The 19,728-nt window shown below is 41.3% G+C and overlaps 1 protein-coding gene across 4 annotated transcripts in view; it reads right to left on the minus strand.

Moving 5' to 3' along the window:
- PCCA (propionyl-CoA carboxylase alpha subunit) overlaps nucleotides 1-19,728 on the minus strand; it is a 345,017-nt gene that overhangs the window by 11,270 nt on the left and 314,019 nt on the right. For all 4 annotated transcript variants that reach the window (XM_006101457.3, XM_023764923.1, XM_023764924.1 and 1 more), the window contains one exon: nucleotides 3,132-3,272. In XM_006101457.3, coding sequence (XP_006101519.1) covers nucleotides 3,132-3,272 — 141 coding nt within the window. The remainder of the gene's footprint in view (nucleotides 1-3,131; nucleotides 3,273-19,728) is intronic.

The following is a 19,728-nucleotide window of genomic DNA, read 5'->3' on the forward strand; positions in this document are numbered from 1 at the left end:
AGAACTCTTATTAAAAAAGCATATAAGACAGGCGTATAAAAGTCATCTGATCATTTGTTTTCTGGATTAAATGTGTGATTCTAGATTTTTATGATCCAGTTCTGCTTAGTTTCTAATTGGTTTGTTTGCATATATGTATTTTACTGTTTATTAACTAGAATCCCCGCCCTGCATGTTCAAAAAGGCTATTCTATAAACATTTAAAAAGATTCCACTGCCACACTTAATGCTAAACAGTGAAAGTACTAGGAACTTCTGCTGTCTGCACCTGATGGCAGCATGCAGAGCGGAGCTGGCTTCCTCACACCATCTCTACTTCCTAACTGCCACCCAACGCACTCTGTCCTGAGATTTTTTTCTTCACTCTGTTAAAATTACGTACTTCACAACCAAGATTTGTTATTTGTTACTTATGTGACACTTTTGTGGGACACATTATTGCCAGGCTCACCAGTCTAAGATTTGTGAAGTCTTATTTCAGCTAAATGTAAAAATTACAGATAACTGGAATTCAACCTACACAAAACAACATTTCAAAGAAAAGAGAATACTTGTCGGCCCTGAGTTGTTGTTTTAGATCCTTGTTTTCCTTGAAAATACACAGATGATTGATTCCATTCTCTTCCTATTGATAAAAGTGGGACCTTGGCTCAGCTATTGTTATTGCTGAGAACAGTACAACATGCCCTGCAGTGTTACAATAATTTTAAACCTCAACACTTAAAAGGTACAAGTGTTATTTTCTTACTGTGGCCTTGAGCAAGTGCCCTGCCCTTGGTCCAAGGGAAGTTTCTTGTGTTTTAATTACACGAAGCAGATTTAACTATATGAGTAGTAAGAGCTGACAAGTAAACGTCTCGCCCTGCATTTGGCTTAGGTATTAGCGGTTTGGGTCATTTTTCACAGATAATAACTCAAGAGCGAACACTATTTTATTAAAACATAATGTCACAAATATAAAAGCAAGTTCTGCCGGGACCAGAAGTGGTGCTGGGAGGTGAAGAGAAATAAAAAGAAAGCATTTGGTCTCCGGGCCCAGCCTAGGCACATGCGCACAAAGAGCATTTATATGGACGGTGAAGGACTGAGGGTATACCCCCCAGCCATGTCCTCTGACTTTAAAGGAATACGTGTAATAGAGACTCCAGTCAGTTCTCAAATTAAGCCATTCTTGAATACCCACATGTAATTACTGGTGGTGGTTTTCAATATCTGAGCTACCCCAATGAACCAAAAATTAATACACATTGTTCCATTTTACTAAATGCCCTGCTTTCCCACATTAAATTATTAACCAGGAAATGGAAAGCATGAAGGCTAAACCCTTCTGGTATCTGGAGAAGCCAGAGGAGGAGGGAGCGGTTGTTGGAAGCAAGAAGGCTGCAAGCTGCCTGCTCTCTGCCCCAGCACAGCCACAGCCAGGAGGCTGGAGCAAATGGAGGAGCAGGGCCGCCAGAACGGCCCCTCCACGCTCAGCAGGAGCCGCCTCCCGCCTCTCAGGGTTTGACTCAGGTGTTGGAAAAGTAAGGATTGCCATTAAACACTCATTTTTTTTAAAAGCACAAATGTGATTTTATGATTAAAAACACACAATTAGGACTGACAAGCTCAGTATACAGCCCATGTGGCTTCCAGAAAAAGCTTAAGAAGGAAGATGAAAAAAACAACCACCCCTCACATTGTTTACCATCCTATGGAAGATTCCACTAACTGTGCTGCCGATTAGTGTGAGTGCACACAGCTACTGCCAAGGCCAAGGGGCTAGCTATCTCCTTAGAATCTAACCCTTTAGAACAGCAGTTCTCAACCTGTGGGTCACGACCCCTTTGGGGGTCGAAAGACCCTTTCACAGGGGTCGCCTAAGACCATCGGAAAACACATATATAATTATATATTGTTTTTGTGATTAATCACTATGCTTCAATTATGTTCAATTTGTAACAATGAAAATACATCCTGCATATCGGATATTTACATTACGATTCATAACAGTAGCAAAATTACAGTTATGAAGTAGCAACGAAAATAATTTTATGGTTGGGGGTCACCACAACATGAGGAACTGTATTAAAGGGTCGCGGCATTAGGAAGGTTGAGAACCACTGCTTTAGAATGAAGAAATACAAGGCAAGCCCCTCCCCATATTCATCACATACATGTAATTTTAAAGTATCAGGGCGAATCATTTCAATAACTGAAACTGATGATTTTTCTTAATATTCACTTATTATAAATACTTTTCTAGAATCCATTGACAACTATGTGAGTTTTTCCTCAATGTTATTTTATTTATGTTAATAAAGAAATACAGAAGCAGTTTTAATGTAATTTTTACAGGAAAATATATAAATCCCTGTAACTTAACTGAGTCACAAAATGGAATTACCATCTCATTCATGAAAGACTATCATGTTTGGCCCTTATTTATGGCGGCACATAAACAAAAATGCAAGTATTTACATGCCCCCTAGAAATCTTCTGGTTAAATCTTTGTTTCCTTTTTACTTTTGCTGTTAATAAATAATTTCTAACCATGCTTTCAGAAAATGCATGGATCCCACCAATTTGTCCACAGCACACCATTGTGAGACTGAACATGTTAATAGAACTTTGATTATTAATAGAGCTTTGATTTGTGCCTTCATGTCATAAAGTCGAAATGAAAAACTTCCTACGTGATCTTAAGTTTTATTTATCAAGGTAGGGAAGTGCTCTGGTGCTACATGATTCCAGAGTTAACTTTCCTTAGTTCCCTTCCCTTTTACTCCAAAAACCATGCTAAAAATTCCCCATCGGAGGATTATTTTTTGCTATGAGTTTTCTTCAAGGATGCTTAACGCACAGAGAGCTAAGAGAGGAAATAGAAATTTTAAATAGGATACTTCCTGGAACTCCAAATTTGCCAAATAATTGAATGAATTAGGCCTTATTTCGGTTCCAGTTCCAGATCATTTGAGGGGAGGGGCACTCAGATATTGTCACTAATCTGATTCAAATGTGAACAGTTGGACAAAATATGTACAAAAGCTACTTTGCTGTTTTGTGGGGGGTAGTATGACTCGAGAAAGACCTGCAGAGGAAGTAGCCACGCTTCAGTCTGCCCCCGCCCCACAGGCAGGCATGCTCCTTACCATGTCCCCAGGCTTGACAGAGACGGCCACCACCAGGCCAGGCATCGGGGAGCGAAGAGTGCTGCTTGTGTCCTCAGCCACTTTTTCCAGCATAAATCTGTTCAATTCTGCGGCGAGTTTGGTTAAGATATGCACCTTGTACTTAAGGAAAAACAACATAAGTGAGTTTAAATGATGAACGCTTTTCTCAAAAGTAGCATTCATTCAAAATCAGCTTTTACCTTTTAAATTTAAATGATAATACCTTCGAAGTCACAGGCTTTTTAATTATTGTACATAAAAACAAAATAAATTCATCTGTTTCTGGCATAAGTTATGAGCCACTTATTTAAGAGATTTCTTGAAATAAGAACTCCTCTGTAATTAATTAGTGATAAATAGTCATCATTTTTGTTACATGAAGAAAACATCTGAAAGCTTTATAAAGAAAACTGAGCATTTTTTTGTTTTCCCTTCACCGCTTACAAAACTTATCCCAATTAACACCAATTCCGTGAGCTGGGTCAGCCGAAGGGGAAAGGGGCGAGTGTGAGCACGCACCAGTAGATGGCAGCAGACTGCTGTCTCTAACGCCCCATTCCCTCAAGGGGACTGCTGTTCTACGTATCAATAACTTAAGACAAAGGGTTTCATTGTTCATTTTGGGCAAAACAATACTTAAAATTCCATTTTTTTCTAGTGACATAAAATGTTATATTCACAACTGAAAATGTTAGCCTTTCTTTTCAGGCACAGCATTACCTAGTCTTTCTGTAACAAGGTGGTTAGGATAGATAGATGAAATATGATGAGAATGTCTTCTGTATTAAGGGACAATATAACAAGAGTTTAAAACCACTGAAAGAAAACAATATGCACAGCCAAGTATTTTAATGGCACCGTTTGTAGGTGGCTCACAAACAATTAGGGGCGCACCAAAGGCAGTTCGAACAGGACATTTCTGGTGAAGAGAATTTCTGCCCAGCAGGAAAAATCCTGGATCTCTGTGAATAGACAGGTGAGCCTCAGTTTGGTCTACGTAAACAGAAACAAGATAAAATGGTGGGAGGACGTGTTAGCCGGTGAAGTGGGAACGGCCACCTGAAGATTCTTGGATCCCTACCAGATCGCATTTCCCCTGGGGAGGCAGATTGCAGCATCCAGGCGGCCCCATTTTGTTCAAAAAAAGCTGCTGTAACCTAAAGCCTCCTGTGGGCATCATGATGGCAGGGATGCAAAAGCAAAATAGAATTCACCCTTTAATTCGGTGCAGGGTCGGCGGAAATCTTTAAGTGTGCTCTTTGCGGGCCTATTTAAAGAGGAGGGAGGGGTGGGGGAGGGCCCTGAGGAAGCGCTTTGATGGCCTAAGTCAGAGCAGATGAACGGCACTGTGACAGGTTGAAGAATAACATCTTTTGCATGTTTCTTTACTCCTGAGTGTGTGTTTTGCAATCAAGACATACAAGTGTCTGCCAGTTTCTGAAGGATATGATCCTTAAGTGAAATTACAGGGCAAATAAAAGCTTTTTTGCTCCTATTAAAATTCATCTGAATCATAAGTGGCAAGGGAACAAGCGAGAAGAGTGCGCTCTGCTGTCAGTCTAATAAACATTCCAGGCAGAGAGGGACTATTTATCAACGAGGAATTGTACCTCAAAGTCCTTCATTACAGGAGAGAAAGAGAGGGGAGAATATAATTGTACCAAATTGCACAGCTTTAGTGTCTGTGCTGTCTGCCTTCGAAAGGAAGTCCGACATTAGAAGCACCATCAACAAAAAGTTCCTCTTCTAGCTGGCTGCACTCTGGCTGCTCCTCCCCAGGGACGGATCAGCACTGGGCCCAGTTGTCTGGTTTTCAGTGCAGCATACAGATCTGGGTTGTTTTTTGTTTTTTGGGGGTTTTTTTGGTGGGTTTTGGTACACAATTTGGCTTCAAAATGTGAGCACTAAATTCGGGGAAAGCATCTTTCTGCACTGAGAATAAAGAATGTATCACATTTCACAACAGTGGATACCCTTAAAAACTAATTTTAGCTATATCACAAACAAGCCTGAGTATAAATCAAGCGCTAAGACTGTCCTAAGCTCCATTTCCCCCCAGAAATGACAAGATCCTGACTAAAACTGGATCCTCTTACTATTTTTATAATTTTCCTATCTTTCGGATTCCTTTCTCTGTAGGACTCCTGCTTTGCTTGGAAAGAGATGTAAAAGAGCCACAAAACTCAGGGCCTTTAGATGCGGTCTTTGTTATTGATGAAATGTTCCTTTTCCTTTTGTATTTGTTTATTGTTCTTAAAATCTGTTTGGGGATAAGTGACTTATTGTAATCACAGGCAAAAAAAAAAAAATAACAACGGGGTAAATGCCTCAGGAGAGGCCTTGCTGCAAATAGTTGGCTTAGAAATGACCTCTCGGAATATAAAAGGAGGAGGCATCGGGGAGGTTCTCTTTTTAAGATTACCTTTGATGTTGTCCTGACCCCTGAGCATGCCCATGCAAACACGCCTTCTTAAAACAACCTCTTGGCTCGCCCGTGCAGCGTGCATGGGGTGCCTGCCAGGATGGGATCTAAGTGGAGTGCAGCATATGGGCCCATCAGAATGAATTGCCGGGTGAGAACCGTAAAAGGTTTTTGATGCCCCAGAAAAGAAGTCATTTAAGAATGTACACCAGGGCTTTCAAAGTTTATGATCAAAACTGCTATTTATTGGTTTCCCTGAATTCTTAGGGGGCACGGGCAGAGCAGCCAAGTAGTTGAGAGATTTCAGGAAAATGCCCTATGACGCGTGCAGTGCAGTCTGGCTGTACGCTAGGCATTTAAATATTCCTAATGGGTTCTGTAAAATGTCCCTGGAGAGTATTGATTTTAAGCTGTTGTTATTGTTTTCAAGCAGCAAAGCCACGAACTTGATGCTTTGGGAGTAAAAGTCCCTGATTGTAAAAGGCTAGTGGACAGCACAGAGAAGCGCAACCCTAGTCGCAGCGGAGGTGCTTACCCTGCAAGGTCACGAGGATCGTCTGCCTGAGGGATTAGGAGCTGCTTGCCGGTTCAATAGCTGCGGGTCATTAGTAGACGGAACCTCACTCTGTGGGTTTTGGGAGGTGCTCTCCAAACCACAGGCAAATTAATACGTCCTTGAAAAACACACCTCACCGGGTAAGAACAGGTGCTCCCCAGCTCAGCCTGCCAGACTCCTCAGTCCACACACACAATAAGGGGGGGACCAAGGTCTTATCTCATGATCTAATTATGGTAAAAGAACCCAAGCCCAGGTCTCTAAGCAAATTAATTTTATGGTGTCTACAATGGTAAACCATGTCTAACAAGAAAATTTCTCCCAAAAAGTTCAAAAGAAAGAAAGAAAAAGGGATCACACCAGACATGAAAGGATCAGGAAGAAAACTATAAGAGATGGACAATTAAAAGGAACATAATAGAATTGTTTTAAAACTTAAAGACAGCTCTTAACATGAAACCTGATAAAAAGGGAAAAGATGGGAGCCCAGAGCTGTGGTTGTTGGGGAGGAGGGAGCCAATCATGGTTTGGGTTAACAAAAACATCCTGCAAGTGGGCACGCCCACCTCTGCCATTCACACACAGTCTGGGCCACAAGCAGCCCTCACTACGGATGCACCCCACTCAGATGTCACACAAGACACCATCTTGCTGGTGCTGCATTAGTTTAGTGTGTGTATCTCCTTATGGAGTTTAAATCCATGTGCTTCTCTCAAAGGCCTCCAGCTTCACCAGCGAGTTTATATATCCCACGTTCTCATGTGTCTGTACGATTTAGGGGTCTGTGGGCTCCTGGCAAGATGAGTGTTGTTGGTTTGCTTTACATATTTTTTTCAGTTGTGATTTCCAAGCCTTTAGCTTCATTGCTCTTAAAGTAACCCAGCTCCAGTTTCCATTTCTACGCATTCTCCCAACAATGAGGATATGTGAATGAACAGTAATGCTTTTTCATGCCAACTGGGGGCCATCTCAGTCAACACGGTGCCAGAGTAAACGATGAACCTTAAGTGATGAACCTTTACTGTGGATTATTTTACATCAATTATCCTAACATCCTGAAGCATTAGCCATATACTACTGTTCATCGGCCCTCACTTATTTAGTGAGGTGGCAAGTCCATTTCTTCAAATACAAGAACCTCTTCTTATTCAAAGTTCTATACCTTCTGGCCCCAAGGGTCTCTAACATTAAGCTGTGTCTTCATTTTCAGAGTGGGGCACTGAGAGCCAGCACTCAAATATGCCCCTAAAAGTCTACTTTCCTAACTTGAGCTACAGAAAAACTGCCAGTGTTTTTAAAGCAACCGAAAATGCTGCAAAAATGGCATATCTTTTAAAACAACAGCATGTCAGAAAAAGAGAAAAACACTAATGCAAATTAAAACACTTAGGTGGAATCAGAAATGTAATCCGAACTTGTTTTGTTTTTCTCGCCTACGTTCCCTGTGAGATACACAATGAACACTTGAGGAAAACCATAGCCCGGGTTCAAAGTCATGTGAAACACATTCCCCTCCACTTCAGTATTAGACCCTACCCAACCCAACCCACCGAAATCTCCATGAAACAATACTAAAAACACAGAATTAAAGCCTGAGGGGTCCTTATGGAGGTACAACCCAGGTGAAGGCGCCTCCTACAGCTGCAGGCGCTGGAGCAGCCTGTTAGCATAAAGCCGTGACAACTCCATCGGCACAGTCTCAAGGTAGCTGTCAATCAGGATGCATCATTTAATCCAACAGCACTCGGAGGACTTTCTCCGACAACCCACATGACAGCGTATCTACAGCTCTATTTATACCAGCGCCCAGTTGTGTTTACAATGCTGTTGTAATTAGAAAAGATGCAACAGGCAGCAATATTATTGAGATTTCCATTTTGCAGTATTGCCCTGTAAAGTGTGATCTTGCTTCACAGAGTCATGCTAAATGACAAAAGGCTATTTTCTTCAATCTCCTCGCTCAGACAGCACTTCATTTGCAGCTATCTATAATTAGATTAATGGTGTACTGCAGTACAAAGCAGGCCCACTTCACATCAGATAGCATATGAATTAGGACAAACACTTATTTCAATTCCAGGCAGAGAAAGCAATGACTGGGGTATTTAGCATACCCTTTATGGTGGAATGAGATGTTAATTGTGTACCATTACCTCTAAACTGCTTGCTTGTTGTATAAATCACTGTGTTAATTGATGCAGAGATAGAAATGTAGCCACAGGCAAGAAAGCAAAGGAATGAGGGTTGAAGATGGTGGATAAAGGATTATCGAGTAAAACCATATGGAGATGAGGTTCCTTTGAAACCGTTCCTTTCTGCCCGTGAGCAGGGCTTCTGAAAAGTACAGAACAACTCTTGGTAGTGGGAAAGAAATTTTGATTTTTCACATTCCTTTAAAAACACAAATTTCTTTTAAAAGTTGCTGGTTGTCAGAATTCCAAATAAGAGGTATGTGGAATTAATCTAAATGTGCACGTATGAAAACGTGGAATGTGCAGTTTTCAAATGGTCAGAACTCCATAACGTTTGTAAACTACCTGAAGCGGACATTTCTGACCCACCCACAGGGCAAAAAAAAAAAAGATGTTCCAAGGCTGGAAGTGGTTCTCATAGGCCAAAGCACAACAAAACAAAGACCAGAACTCGGCTGGTTTAGGTCTGTTATGGACTCTTAATTACGGAGAAGCATCTATTCAGGCTGTGGATCCAACAGAACAGAACCATTTAACTTGCCACTGAAATAGCGATTTTAACACTGTCACCAGAACACTCAAATCTGACTACTGCAGTTCATGATTTCACATCGATAGGAAGGAACTAGACAGGAGATCTTTTCTTCCTTTTCTTAAACTAGCAAAAAAACCAAAAACAAAAGCATATGTAATAACTTAAAAGTTTCGGTCTTACTGCAGAACGCTCTTCTTCCTGTTTAAAACGTTCTATGCAGCACTCCACAGCTCTTATTGGGGTAATATGAGGTCTCAAAGGCACAAATATAGAAACCAAATGCTACAAAGTCCAACTGTTAAAGAGCCATAAAGAAACGTGTTCTTCAGAATTTCATAAATCAATTGCATGCGCCCGATGTATGTGTTCACAATTTCTTTAATGGCAAAGCAACAGTAAGGTGCAAATTACTGCTGTGCATTTTTTCACAAATTCAGCTGCTTAGTAATTAGCACTGTTATAACAAAATTTTACACAGAGAACAAATGCAGTGGGTCAGTTAATAGTTCACATTCTCAACTTCAGAGTAACAGTTAATATACCCATCTACCGCATGTGCACATTTGAGAAACCCTTTGTATAGTTTAACCTTGTGAAACCCAAATACCGTATTAACTTGCAAGACAATAAAACAATGTCCCAAGAAACTAGATGTCTGGTTCAAGTTATCACCACTGAAACGTGGGGAAAAAAGCCTAGAGCTCCTTTGTTGAGGGCAACAGTCCACCTTTCACGATACAGAGTAGCCCTCATATGTCTGACTGCAAAACTGAGAACACCTGTATTGCTACTGGAAAACCAACAATCTAAGGTTTAGGTCTTTATGCTAAAAAAATATTTCTTTAAAAAACAACTATGAAGAAACATCAAGGACTCTTGCAATGGAAACAAATGCCAGGAAAATAGTGTGAACTACCCTGAAATAACGCCTCCCAAGCATGCAGCGAGGTGACATCATGGAAATGCATGAAGGAACAGATCTGGAAGCAGTGCTCGGGCCTGCTCCCAATCATTAATCGCTTGTTTAGACCATTTAAACTAGGGCAGCACAGCCCGCAGCAAAATGCTCAAACGCCCCTCATGTGCGGGTCAGCGATGCTGGTGTTAACAGGAGAAAATATATGGTTACTGATATTGCATCCCAGTTCCTCAGCATTTGCTCCCTTTAATTGAAAGGCATTAAACACAAAGTAAATCATTCAGTTAGCTTAGCTGTTTAATGACATATAATTGATAATGTCAATATGTTGCAGTGACATAATGCATCACTTTCAACACTCGCTCACTTACATTTATGAATCAATCTATAGTCAAGGTTTTATTTTTTTACTGCTGAGTTGGTTCTTGAACTTCAGTCTTGCTGGACCAGTCAATGTACCACAAGGAACAACAATCTCATTAAGGACAGTTTTCCAGGGAAAGAATCACAAAAATCAGGGTGGGAAGAAAATTACAAAAAAAACAAAAAAACAAAGCAAAACAAAAAGCAAAAATACATGAAACCCATTTCAGCAACTCAACTTTCAAAATGCTTGCTACAAAAGGGAAGGTTTTCTTAGAGAAAAGAAGAACTACCTTAAAGCCAATATCAAAACCTGTGAAGGAATGAGTAAATTTGTGTGTATGTCTGGCTTGTTCCCAGAAGACAATTTTCCCTGGAGAAAAACATATGGGAATGTTTATCAATAATACAGAAATCAAACCCAATTTTTAAAAGTTTTGTTTTTTAATCAGAAACACAGGGTCTTTCCAACTCTAATATTCTAAGAAGCTTTTCTTTTTTAACAACAGTGCTGAAAACTGCAAATTAAACATTAAGTCCAATACTTCATAGGATTAATTTCCTCGGTTGTGCTCCACTGAGGTTACTTTCCTTGTTATTTGCATCACTGTGTCTTAAGACAGAACCAAAAATGATGGAACAAAAAAAGCTATGGTACAGGAAGCCAGCTCCACTCCACCTGCCGGAAGGAGTGCGCTGAGGGCAAGCCCTCGGTGGGGGTCTGGAGGAGTGACCTGTTAATGGGGCCACTTCCCCAGTGCTTGGCGCTGTGGGGATGCCCTGTGCAGGTGTGCCATGATAAAGGGACCCAGCCTCTGCTTTGCCCAGGTGCCCACAAGCTGTCTAACAAGCAGGTACAAATGCCACAAAGGTAATTTGCTGGAATAAGTGGCACTTTTGCACACACAAAGGCAAGTCCATTGACAATGCACTGTACGGAACTCACAAAATAGACCATGTGTGTTCTGTTTGATCTGGAGTCTCCGTGACACATGACAATAATGAGTCATTTCTTTCCTTTTTACACCAGAAAAATATTATAGATCTTTAAAAGCCTTGTATTCAAGTACGTAACAATACCAACATCTGTTAACAGTACAGGCTGTTTCTACTCTGTATCCTGAATTGTTTTATGTAATTAGGAGTTTATAAGGTACTTGGTAAGAAGGTACCTTTTTAAAGCACTATGTAATTTGGGGTACAATGAAGTGTTCTCTTCAAAATCTATAATTAGGGCAGTATCAGCTTACGGAAAAGTACAGAAAATGTTACAAAAACACAATTATGTAAATAAGCACATAGGTAGGGAAGTGTACTGTTTTGCTATGGTCTCCATCCCACTTTTTTCCTATTTGAATTGTTCTTTGCTCATCTCAAGTTAAAGTGATGCTGTCTATAGGGTGCAGAACAAGTGAGCACTGGGAAAATGATGGGAGGTTGGCCTTGCCCTGTAAGTCCTTTCGTCTTGAGGTGGAACACCAGGCTGGGAAGTGTGTCGATGCCAGGGACTCATCAACAACACCTTTGACCTTATATGGTTTTTCAATAAAATATTTTTGCTATTATGAATTCACTAAAGAAATGCAGAATCTAGTATGTCAAGATGTTGGCTTGCATTGCTCTGAAATTCAGAAACTATAATATATAAAGACAAAGGAGACAAAAGTAGACTTGATAATAATACTGTGTAGTAAACTGTGGTTGAGAAGATCAAAGGGGAAAACAACTAAAGAGGACCATAGTAGGCCACCTCAAAATATGCCACTTTTGCCGTAAGGATTGCTTGAGTTGAAAGCAATTAGTACTCTAATAGTGGGGCACAAACTTCCTGTCTAAAAGCAGGACATCCATTTCCTTTGTCAAGTTAGCTCTCTCTACCTTACCAGGAGTAGAGCCATCCCAGTGCCAAGAAGAGAACTACTCTAGAGACCACTGTTAGCTTGCATAATGAAGCTTATTACTAAATATCCCTTATTTATCATACATTTCCAACGTATCTTCTTTTGCCTCTGTAACTTGTTTCCTGAGTCCATGCAGCCCAGCTAGCTCACTTCTGCCTCTGTGACTTTCTTTCTAAAACAGTGGTCGCCAACTGGTGGTCCTCGGACCACCAGGTCCGAAGGGTTGGCAACCGCTGTTCTAAAGGCCAAAGCAGCTCTTTGAGTGGTCCATTCACATCTTCCCTTTGAGTGTACTTTCACTTTGCATGCTACATAAACTTCATCTAGTGCTAGAGTTCTTGGCTCTGAATTCTTTGCAGAACTGAATAGCCAAGAGCCGAAACTGCTGGTAACAAATTCATATTTGAGGAATTTGAGATATCATAAAAAAGAGAACTGGGGACTGATTTTTTTAGTAAACCTGGAAAGCTCTTATAAAATTTAATATGTATTTTATAAAGTTAACAAGACTTATAGGCTTGCTGTACAAGTCCTACAGTAAAGAGATGCATAGAACAAGCTAACAACACCTGCCCCACTCAATCCCAGTCTCCTGAAGTCATATTGATAATAGGTATTGTAAATCTACTCATACAAATCTATAAAAAATACATACTGTTTTTACAAATGCTTTTACACTAGATAAATATAACTATAAAATCAGCTTATTTAAAAAGGGAGAAATCCATGCTATTTTTCCGTTCAATATCCTTGACTCCGTATAAACTTTTAAACAGAGGGATGTTTAAGATAGAACTTTGGGAAACTTATTTTTTCTTTTTGCATGCTTAGCTCATCTGAAGCAGAGAAAAAATCTCCACATACCCTGGTGGTGTTCCCAATCCCTCTCAATAATGCACAGGCTCTGCCCACGATAGTTCCAGAAGGTAGCCAAATAGCCCCAACAGACCCTGTCAGCCTGTCTTACCCAGGGTTCAGCTCCCTTCTCCCAGAGAATCAGACCCCACTGTAAATATAACTCCCAGATCCTGGGTATGCTTCCCTTCAGCTCTCTAAACCCTCCCATGGCTGCACTGACAAATCTGTACTCTCCATCTGCTCTACCTCCCTCTCCTTTTCTCAACTTTGTTCCCGTGTTTTCTAATTACCCCCAACAGCATGACTTGTTATTTGTATATAACAGATACCTCTGACTAATTGCAATGACTTTATAATATGTCTCAGATACCTCTGTCCTTCGCTCTCATAAGAGTGTATATTTATCTCAAATACTAATATACCAATGAACATAAAGCTCTCTTAACTTTCATAACTGTCACTACTCTGTAATTTTCGAGGGCCATTGATGCCAAAAGCAGTAGTCAAAAGCTTTAGTCATAGAAGTTAGGATCATTTGCCTATCAACTAATTTGTAAATAAGATAGCTACCTAAACAAATTGAAAAAGGCCTAACCCCGCTTACCATTACAATTAAAAAATGATACACATTAGTCCATGAAATAAAACTAAGAAACATTTCACTTGTATCTATAATCCAGAGGCCAGGAATACTGATTATCAGCTACTTTTTGGTGACCTGTAGTTCTTCCTCTGGGTTGCAAGTCCTACATGGAAGGGAGAGCCCGGGAGTAGTGGGGTGGAAAGGTTGTTGCTAAGCAACCTCCACTCTGGATCAGGGTCGGCGCCTTTTTCACAGGCTTAAACTAGACTTCCTCTACAAGCTTAGACTGGATTGTTTTCATGGATTCACTTGTCAAGCTCATAAGTAATTAATTATAAACTCTCTTATGAATTTATAATCAGAAATAGACTTATAAAAGAAACTAGCACATCCCCTAACTTCAGTGTGGGTACATAAATTATAGTCAGTTGTTTCATAAATATGGAATCAGCAGAAGAGGCATCAGCTGATCTTAAGCAGTGCTCAAGGTAGCATGAGCAGTGGTTTTCAAATTAGAAGCATCAAAACTCCACTGGAGGGCTTGCTACAACACAGATTGTTGGGCCCCGCCTCCAGAGTTTGATTCAGAACTGGGTTGGTACTGGCATTTCTAACAAGTTCCCAGGAAATGCTGACGCTGCTGGTCTGGGACCAACTTGGAGCAGTATGGGCGCCCTTTTCCACTATTGGAACAGCCTTTCCAAGGGGCTGTCTCAGACCACTGGCTTATTATAACAGGGTACCACAGACTGGGTGGCTTTTAGGCAGCAGAAATTTATTTCTTACAGTTCTGGAGGCTGGAAAATCCACCAAGGCACTGGAAGATTCGGTGTTTGGTCAGGATGGCTTCCTGAATCACAGATAGCTATCTTTTTGCAATGTCCTCGTATGATGCAAGGGTCAAGGGATCTCTCTGCGGTTCCTTTTATAAGGCACTAATCCCATTCATGACTGAATCACCTCTCAAAGGCCCATCTCCAAATACCATCACATTGTGGGTTAAGGCTTTAACATGAATTTGGGGAGGGGGGAAGGACGAACATTCAGTCTGTGCTTTTTAGCTCATGTCCATTGAGAAGCCTTTTCCCCCTATACTCAGCTGAACATACACTGTTAAAAATGCTCCTTTGACCTTTGCTAGGTAGAAAGATCTCCTGAGTGACATTCTTTCTTCATATATGATAATAATTGATCAACCTAAGACAGTGGTCGGCAAACTGCGGCTCGCGAGCCACATGCGGCTCTTTGGCCCCGTGGCATGGGCCACGAAGTTTCAATCGCACTGTACGTGTGCGCCCACACGTGGTATTTTGTGGAAGAGCCACACTCAAGGGGCCAGTTTGCCAACCACTGACCTAAGAAGTTATTAGTATAGGCTGGTACTCTATAGGCGTAAAACTTGGATTCAGATCCTAACTTTGTATGGCTTTTGGTATGTTACCTCACTTTCTAGTCTCAGTTCCTCATCTGTTAAGTGAGAGAATATAGATTATTTTGTAGAACTTTTTTTAAAATTGTGGTTAAAAACAAAAACAACCCCCCTCCCAGTCTACCCATGTTAAGATTTTAATTAGATAATAGATGTGAACTGCCTGGCACAACTGCCAGCACACAAAGTGCCCAGTAAATGGTAACGGTTATCACAACTGTTGTTACGATGGAATTGTGTTACCCCAAAATACACGTTAGAGACCGAATCCCCAATATCACTATACTTGGAGACAGGGCCTTTAATAAGGTGAATAAGGTTAAATGAGGTCATAAGGGCCCTAATATCCTTATAAGAAGAGAAAGACACCAGGAGGAAAGGCCATCTGAGGACACAGAACGAGGCAAGCCATCTACACGCCAAAAGAGAGGGACCTCGCCCTAGCCGGTTTATTCAGTGGATAGAGCATCGGCCTGCGGACTGAAGGGTCCCAGGTTCGATTCTGGTCAAGGGCACGTACCTCAGTTGCAGGCTTAATCCCTGGGCCTGGTCTGGGCATGTGCGGGAGGCAACTAATCAATGTGTCTCTCTCACATCAATGGTTCTCTCTGTGAATCTCCTCCTCCCTTCCACTCTCTCTAAAAATAACTGGAAAAAAATATCCTCAGGTGAGGATTAACAACAACAAAAAAGAGGCCTTTGGAAGAAACCAAACCTGCCAACATCTTGATAGTGGACCTCCAGACTTGAGAAGTGTGAGGAATAAATCTCTATGGTTTGAACCACCCAGGCTGTGGTAGAGCCCTGTTTACAGAAGGATCATCTTATTTAAAAAAAAAAAAAACACACTTTTTTTTATTGACTTCAGAGAGGAAGGGAGAGAGAGAGAGGGAGATAGAAACATCAATGAGGAGAGAGAACCACTGATCGGTTGCCTTCTGTATGCCCCACAATGGGGATCAAGTCTGCAACCCGGGGGAGAACCAAGATGGCGGCATAGGTTAACGCCGGAGTTTGCTGCCTCGAACAACCACTTCAAAAATACAACTAAAAGATGGAACGGACATCACCCAGAACCACAGGAAGGCTGGCTGAGGAGAGATTCTACAACTAGAAGTAAAGAGAAATCAATACCGAGACTCAGAGGAGGCGCAGTGCGGAGGTGAAATACTAAGGTGCGGAGGTGCGCGTGGAGCGGGCCGGCGGCAGAGGGCGAGGTTGTTGTTTTCAATCGGGAGGGAGTTTCAGACTCTGAGCTCCAGATCCGGGCGAGTCTCTAGGGACCCAGACTCAAACGGGAGAAGCGGGAAGGCAGCTTTCTCTCCGAGGTTTGCAGCGGTTGCAGAGCCGCTGGGGATGGAACTGAGAGCTGCCATAACTGCTGGCTCTGCCCGCCCTGTAGATTCCCTGGGACCCGCCCCGCCCAAGCCCTGCACAGAGGCATTTGCCGGATTGCCTCAGGCAAAGGCTAGATTAGCACGGCCCTAGAGATTCAGCACAGAAGCTCTCCCACTACAGACACAGCTGACTCTCATAGCCAGTTAGCCTGGAGGTCAATTCACTCCTAGTATTGCCGACAACAATTAAGGCTTAACTACAACAAGACTGCGCACAAAGACCACAAGGGGGTGCACCAAGAAAGCATAAAAAATGCGGAGACAAAAAAACATGACAGAAATGGAGGATATAGAGCTAAAAACGCACTTTTGAGGGCTTTCAATAATTTGCTAGAAACTGCCGATAAACTTGATGAGAGCCTCAAGAAATCTAATGAGACCCTCGATGTTGTGATAAAGAACCAACTAGAAATTAAGCATTCACTGACTGAAATAAAAAATATTATACAGACACCCAACAGCAGACCAGAGGAGCACAAGAATCAAGTCAAAGATTTGAAATGCGAAGAAGCAAGAAACACCCAACCGGAAAAGCAAAATGAAAAAAGAATCCGAAAATACGAAGATAGTGTAAGGAGCCTCTGGGACAGTTTCAAACGCACCAACATCAGAATTATAGGGGTACCAGAAGATGAGAGACAGCAAGATATTGAAAACCTATTGAAGAAATAATGACAGAAAACTTCCCCCACCTGGTGAACGAAATGGACTTACAGGTCCAAGAAGCGCAGAGAACCCCAAACAAAAGGAATTCAAAGAGGACCACACCAAGACACATCATAATTAAAATGCCAAGAGCAAAAGACAAAGAGAGAGTCTTAAAAGCAGCAAGAGAAAGAGACTCAATTACCTACAAGGGAATACCCATACGACTGTCAGCTGATTTCTCAACAGAAACTTTGCAGGCCAGAAGGGAATGGCAAGAAATATTCAAAGTGATGAATACCAAGAACCTACAACCAAGATTACTTTATCCAGCAAAGCTATCATTCAGAATTGAAGGTCAGATAAAGAGCTTCACAGATAAGGAAAAGCTAAAGGAGTTCATCACCACTAAACCAGTATTAGACGAAATGCTGAAAGGTATCCTTTAAGAAGAGGAAGAAGAAGAAAAAGGTAAGGATACAAATTATGAACAACAAATACACATCTATCAACAAGTGAATCTAAAAATCAAGTGAATAAATAATCTGATGAACAGTATGAACTGGTGATTATAATAGAATCAGGGACATAGAAAGGGAATGGACTGAATATTCTTGGGGGGGAAAGGGCAGTGGGAGATGCGGGAAGAGACTGGACAAAAATCGTGCACCTATGGATGAGGACAGTGGGTGGGGAGTGAGGGCGGAGGGTGGGGCGGGAACTGGGAGGAGGGGAGTTGGGGGGGGGAATGAAGAGGAACAAATGTAATCTGAACAATAAATATTTAATTAAAAAAAAAAAAAGTCTGCAATCCGGGCCCCCCGACCGGGAATCGAACCATGACCTACTGCTTTGTGGGTTGACGCTCAACCACTGAGCCATGCTGGCTGGGCCGAAAGGATCATCTTTAATGTACCTTTTGCATATATTCAGTCTTGCGCATTTCACGTTTCAAAGTTTTGGGAGTGTTTTGGCATCTATGGTTACTCTGGCATTAATTTTTTTTTGACCCCAAAGTTGCTGTCCCTGAATCAGATCACGTACATTAGGGTGAGATTAGGGAACATAGATGAAAGGCCTCTCCTGTCCCATAAGTAACCATCTGATACAAGGGTTCTCTTTAAATGTTTACAGAGTTTAGGTGACCTAAAACCAGCCATAACTGCCCAATATCTGGGCAACTGGGAGAGTATTCATTTGATCTCTTGGCTTATTAAAAACCATGGGGGAGCTCAAAAGTCGCAGAAAAGTTGGCAAGGTAACTTCAAGTGGAATGCATATGCTATTATATAAATTGACTAAGCACAAATCTCTTTTAAAGACACTTTAATATTAAAACAATTATAAATATATCCCAAGGAGAATTCTAGTCTCAACAAATGATAACAAATATAAATGCTAGATCACTTTGGCCTTTGGTCTGGCATCTGCAAGAGGAAATTATACACTGAAGAAGTTTGAGTTTTATTTGACTTTAAACTTTTCTACAATCTTATTCGAATATGGAGGGTCTGATAACTGTATTGATTTTAAAATGAATAGCCCCAATCTAAAGAAGGTCCTAGAAGAAAATGTATTGAACCAAGACTATTCATCTCGTCTCCTGGATAGAGGGACCTCATTCTTGCCAAATGTCTTAACTTCTATTAAGTTTAGAGCTAGAGTGATCTGAGGAGGGGGTCTCAAATATTTGTCTATCTTATCTCTAAAAAAAAATCTGTTATTCCTTCCCCCAAATGACAGAAACATGATTTAATTGAATACGTCTTCAAAACTATATTAGAGATTCTTAAGTTAGGGACAAAATCCTAGTCCAAGCAACCTATGAATCAGAAACACACAAAATATTTGTTTGTTTCTTCTATGTTGTTTGGAAAATTGTCATCTGTAAAAGAAAAATACTGTTTTGTTAATGTTAAATATAGTTAAGATTTGTTTACATCCGGAAGTACAACAAAGTTCCCATGGGCTTTGATCTTGTTTCTGTGACTCAACACAATGGACAAATATATCTCTTTGTGGCCAAACACTCTGCAGCAGAGGTGGCAGTGAGCACCAGTCTATCTTAGAAACACTGGCAACCAGGCTCTTTCTCATGAGAAGGATGATACTGTCCTAACAAGGAAATCTGTCCTGTGGCATACTACAGGCTTGCCTATCATCCTGACAAGAGACGCATGTCGCCACCCCAGCAAGAAGAGGCAAAAGCAGATAAATATGAAAGTGCCACTGCTGAAGACTGAGATTCAGTGAGCTAGTATGAGAAGCCCTCAAACCTGGCAATTTCTCTTAGGGAAAAATTTACGTGGTCTTGAAAACCTCAAAGAATTCTTTCAAAATTTTCTTCTTACCTGGACATCATTGAAATTCAGACAGAGGTTCATAATCCTTTTCTTGCTGAAATTATCACTCATGTTGACCTTGCAAAAATGGCCTCATAGCCCTAACCGGTTTGGCTCAGTGGATAGAGCGTCGGCCTGCGGACTGAAAGGTCCCAGGTTCGATTCCGGTCAAGGGCATGTACCTTGGTTGCGGGCACATCCCCAGTAGGGGGCGTGCAGGAGGCAGCTGATCGATGTTTCTCTCTCTCTATCCCTCTCCCTTCCTCTCTGTAAAAAATCAATAAAATATATTTTTTTAAAAGGCCTCATAGATGGAAGAACAAAGGAAATGACTTGGCAGGCAGGAATTTGAAGATTCTTGGGGAATTATAGGTTTCTTGACAAGAGCCTGGACAAGTCTTGGCCACTCTGATCGCATCTGCTACCCCATGACT

Source organism: Myotis lucifugus, unplaced genomic scaffold (genome assembly GCF_000147115.1).
Source record: "Myotis lucifugus unplaced genomic scaffold, Myoluc2.0 scaffold_363, whole genome shotgun sequence".
NCBI classification, from domain to species: Eukaryota; Metazoa; Chordata; class Mammalia; order Chiroptera; family Vespertilionidae; genus Myotis; species Myotis lucifugus.